The sequence below is a fragment of the Condylura cristata genome, unplaced genomic scaffold (assembly GCF_000260355.1).
Source record: "Condylura cristata isolate star-nosed mole 26May11 unplaced genomic scaffold, ConCri1.0 scaffold00007, whole genome shotgun sequence".
Lineage (NCBI taxonomy): Eukaryota > Metazoa > Chordata > Mammalia > Eulipotyphla > Talpidae > Condylura > Condylura cristata.
This window is the reverse complement of record NW_004567108.1, coordinates 1,171,218-1,176,084: the sequence shown is the minus strand read 5'-3', so window position 1 is coordinate 1,176,084 and position 4,867 is coordinate 1,171,218. Positions and strand designations below refer to the sequence as shown.

At 66.4% G+C, this 4,867-nt stretch overlaps 1 protein-coding gene across 1 annotated transcript in view; it reads right to left on the bottom strand.

The window, feature by feature from the left end:
* Window positions 1-639: 639 nt before the first annotated feature.
* Window positions 640-4,867, bottom strand: part of SRD5A1 (steroid-5-alpha-reductase, alpha polypeptide 1 (3-oxo-5 alpha-steroid delta 4-dehydrogenase alpha 1)) — a 10,401-nt gene continuing 6,173 nt past the window's right edge. Inside the window, exons 3-5 of the mRNA XM_004678054.2 lie at window positions 4,715-4,816; window positions 3,774-3,924; window positions 640-2,811 (exon numbers count right to left, since the gene is read on the bottom strand). Of these exons, the coding sequence (XP_004678111.1) occupies window positions 2,745-2,811; window positions 3,774-3,924; window positions 4,715-4,816 (320 nt within the window). The 3' untranslated portion in view covers window positions 640-2,744. The remainder of the gene's footprint in view (window positions 2,812-3,773; window positions 3,925-4,714; window positions 4,817-4,867) is intronic.

Genomic DNA, 4,867 nt, shown 5'->3' with positions numbered 1-4,867 from the left:
CAGGCCTGTCCAGCCAGTGGAGAGTTGGACAGAACAAAGGGCTGAGCAGGAAGGACGTGGCCGCCCCACGTCCCCAGGCTGGGGCCGCAGTCTGCTGCGCAGCGCGTGAGCTCACCTGGGCTCTGCCGGCTCCGCGGGGGTCAGAAGGGGGCGGTGGGGGAGGAGGGTGGAAGGCGACACGTGGAGGAGCCTGGGAGCAGGTGCCGTGGGCGGGAAGCAGGGGCGGGAAGCAGGGGTGGCCCCGCCGAGTCGGGCGGAGAGAGGCCGTGGGCCTGGGTGGGATTCTGAGTCTACAGAGGACCTTCCGGGGCTGACGGAGGTCCCGGGGCCACCCCAAGGAGGCGCCATTCCGCAGGCAGACTGGCCACAGTCCTCCTGCTCAGCCGCCCTGGGACCTGGGCCTGGGCCCCGCCAGGGCGACACCGGGGGTGGGGGGGGGGGGGGGGGGGGAGGGACACCCCTCGGCGGGGAGGGGCCGGGCGGCCGGGAGAGAGCGGCAGCGGCCACAGAAGCAGCGTGGCTGGACTGGACACGGATGGAGAGAAGGAAGAAGCGGGGAGGAAGAGAGGAAGGGAAGGCAATCCCTAGCTTCTTTATTCCTCGGCAGCCTCTCCCTCCCTCCCCCCCTTTACCCCCAGGCCTCCCTCTCCCACCTCCCTCTTCAGCCAGAACCCAGGCAGGTGGTCACTGCCCACTAGTCACAGTGACTTGACTTTTCCTTTTGACAACCTGTTTCCTTTGACAACTTGCACATGTGAAATCCTCCTTCAGGCCCCCCTCGGACAGTCCCTCGAGCTCCAGCCTCCTGCTGGAACTGGCTCAACCCCTGGCCCCGTGCCTGAAGAGCACTTGGGTTGCGTGGGTGGTGCACGTAAACCTCACCCCTTCGGCACCCACAGCCCCCAAGTCACAAGCGGCCACTGGCCAGGCCCCTCTCCAGGGCACACCCGGCCCGCGGGACGGCGCAGGCCTTTCCAAGATCCAAAATGCTTACTGCTCTGTGGCTTCGAGGAGTTGGTGGGTCAGAGCAGAGTTCACTTAGTAATAAAATTTCTTTGCAAAAGCCTTGTTTTGGGTTAAAGTGAAGCACAGTTGCTTGCAGAGTTCTGAAACCGTAAGACCCAAAATGCAGGGAGCATGGGGGACTGAAAGTAGGGTCCACATAAGGAGACTGGGAGGTGCTGGGCAGGGGGTGCTGTGGGGGCCGGGTGCTCCCCGGGGTGGCCTGACGGGGCAGGACACGCAGGCGCTTCCGGCCAGCACAGGGTGGCGGGCAGGCCCCTGTCCTGTCCATAGGACTGTCCCCTGCAGCCCGGCCCAGAGGCCTGCTCAGGAGATGTCCAGAGTGGCCACGGGACCCCACGGCTCCCGACGGGGGCTTCCTTCTCCACCTGGGCCAGCTCCGGGGTCCCACGGGCTGGGACACAGGGCCAGACAGCCACAAGGCTGTGGGGCCGGCAGAGGCCGCCACATGTGCTGCGTCCCAGTGACCAGATGCCAAGTCAGCCTGTCAGAAAGGGGGCCAGCAGCCTTCCTTCGTGGGGAGCGCCCAGGGCCCGCTAAGCCGGGGCTGTCACCTTCCCCGGGCCTCAGAAGGCGTCCAAGTGAGAAGCGGTTCAGGGTGCTGCTTTGCGGGGCTCAGAGGTGCTGACAGGCACCTGAAAAACCCTCGGTGCGCCGAGACGGCGGCAAGAAAAGCCCTCTTAGCCCCGGGACTCACGTCCCACGGCAACTGAGACCCCTGAGGCCCTGGGGAGGGCGGAGGCCACGTGGCCTGTGACCTGGACCAGCTGCTGTGGTGGGCTGGGCCCTGGAGCCGCTCGGTGCACTCACTGGTAGCAGGCATGAAACAGGCCGAGGACACGCCCAAGTGGTTTGCGGGCCAGTGGCTGAGTTTTTCACCCGCGCACCGCTGGAAGCCCACTCAGGCTCAGAGAACCACCACGGGGTTCACTTAACAGACCAGGAAGAACAGTCACTGAAGCCAGCAGTGGGGTTTACTTTACCCAGAGCCGTGTGCGGTGTCCCTCAGCCCCGTGCAAATGGTTACAAGGGCCAGCCCCTCCCGGGAACAGGCCCCTGCCCAGCCGGCATCCTCTGGCCTCTGCGGCCGCCACACTCAGCCGGTTCCGACTCCTGAGACGGCAGCAGGTGCCCCGGGAGGTGCCCCAGGACCAGCCGCGAGGCCCCAGCGCAGCCCCAGGCCAGGGACACTCGCCGGACGAGCGACACGCGAAACAGTGGCCAACTGGCCCCATGCGGCCCCACGCGCAGCCCCCGAGGCCCGGGTTCCGGGCTCCGCCATCCCCACCGGTCGGCAACAGCCTTCTGGAAAGTCAGCAAGGTGGGGGCCGAATCCGCTGACCCCACATGCTGAAGATCCAAAACCCTTAAATCCCGAAGACTGAATCCCACCCTTCTGCAAGAACATTTCTTATCCAAAATGCGATGCTTCTAGCACTTTCCCTGGGGCGCCCACCTCACCAGCGCCCCCTCCAGGCGCTCCACCTGCAACAGTCTTGGCCTCAGCTCCTGTTACAGACCCTGGAAGGGAGAAGGGCTGGTCCGGCCGGTGTCCAGGGCGAGGCTCCAGGGAGCCCTGGATTCACTGGTTACACAGTTTGGGGCTCACCAGGAAAGCGCCTAGACCAACCCTGACGCCACAGCAGAATGAGAACTCCTCTCTGAGTCCCTAGAGAAACGTCCGAAGCTTCGAGTCAAAGAGGACCCCGTTGACCATGGACTTAAAACAAAAACGGAATTATAATTTTTCTGTACTTTGGATAATTGTCAAACTTCTCCAGGTACCACCTGAAACGAGAGAAAAAGAACATGACAAGAAAGACGACCGGCACGTGCTAGCAGACTTATAACAACGGCACTGAAGCCCGGGCCTGCGGTTCCTGTCTGCGGTTCCTTCGTCCTCGTCGTAAACGAGGCCCAGAGATGGGCGACACAGCGTCACCCCCGGCCGGCAGGGACCCTGGGACCCTGCCCCGGGAGGGCGGCTCGAGGGCACAGCTGGCACCCTGCCGCCCACGCTCTGCTCCGGACACGGCTCTGCGTGGAGCGGGGCCTGCAGCGGGTGGTCACAGTGTCACAGACACCCGCGCCGGCCTGGTGTGGACTGGCTGGGCAGGAGCCCAGCCACCTCAGGAGTCAGAGTGGGGCAGCACTCCCTGGTGGCCCTGAGGCCGAGAAGAGGGCATGGCGCCTTTGGTGGACTTTCCAGGCCGCAGCACCGGCGGGCTCAGGACGTGTGGGCAGGTGGACACGGCGGAGCCCAGGCCGCCTGCGGCACGGCCTCTTGCACTGCTGCTTGGGTCTCCCGTCAAGTGGCGGCAAGGACCTCTGCGCTCTGGGGGCCCCAGTAAAAACTGACCCTGCATTCTGGAGGACCGTGGGGCTCTGGCGTGGGTGCAGAGCCCAGCACCCCCAGGGGGACCCAGGCCCTACAGCTGGAGGGACCCCCTGTCACAGGGTACCCTATGGTTATACGACTATCATAGGGGTCCCATGTTGGTCCAGGTCAGAGCTCCAAACCCGACTGACATTGAACTTGACCTTCGAGTCCAGCACACAAATTCAGAGGCTCGGTGGGGTTGGGGAACACACTGACGTGAAGGATGACCCCCCCAGCGGCCAGCGTGAGGACCTCTATGCGACCCAGGCCTCTTTAGCTAAGGCCTGGGGTCAAGCTGGACGCGGGCATTCGAGACCACGTTCAAGCATTAAACCGTCGGGTGACACAGAGGTGAGAGCATCGCACTGACCGGTGATGTTCCTGGGCCAGGGAGAACAGGATACAGCAGGTGAAGAGGGCGAAGGCCCCGCCCTGCACCGACCAGCTGGCCAGCGCGAAGCCGCCCCACTCCACCACCTCCCCGAAGTAGTTGGCCGCGGTGACGAGCTCGAAGAGGCCTCCTGGAAGACAAGGCAGGGCCCCTGGACTCAGCCTGAGGCCCGGGGTCCCCCAGACGAACCCGGTGGCTTCTGGAGGAGGCTTCCGCTCGGCCACCCGGTCCAGGGGCAGAGCTGCCTTGACTGGACACCAGATGTCGGCGCCTCGTTACACCAGCTGGGGGCACTGAGGCCATGTGCAGAGGCTGCATGGGGGGTGGGGGGAGGGAGGAGGCGCCAGGCAGCCTCTGGCCCTGCGCTTCCGGGAAGTGTCCTCGCTGGACCCGCCGCATGGCGGACTCCTCAGGAACCCAGCAGAGGCCCGCTGCAAAAACGCCTAGCCACGTGGACAGGAGGTCTGGGCCGCTGGCCACGCGCACATGGCCCCTGGCAGTGAGGGGGCGCCCACCACCACGGACCATCGGGCAGGGATGGCAGAGGGCACCCGGGCCACTGGGGGGGGGGCCCGCACCTCCCCACCACACGGGAAGGGGGCTGGACGAACTCGGGGTCAGGAACGGGCGGGAGGGGAGGCTCCCGGGCCAGGCCTTGGAGGCTGCGCAGCCCATGGGCAGAGGTCGGCAGCGGGCAAGGGAGGGGCGCCCTGCACCCCTCGGGCAGCCCCGGGCGCTGCTGGGGGCCTCCCACTGCCGCGACGCGCGTCCCCTCTCCAACCAGGCAGAAGGCGCGTCCTCCTGCCCAGTGGCCGCCCACTACCCAGGCCGGCCCCGCCCACCGCTCCCGCGGGGCGGCCTCCGCGGCAGCCGGGTCTCCCCCGCGGACCCGAGTGCCCGGACCGCGCGGCCCCACGCACCTCGGGGAATCTTGTAGCCGGTCTCCCCCGGCTTCCTGAGGCACCGGAGGACGTGGTCGGAGTGCAGGTTGATGAGCAAGCCCGCCAGCCACAGCGCCGAGCCTGCGCACAGAGCCGGGCGGCTGGGCGGCCCCGGAAGGGGGGAGCCGACGG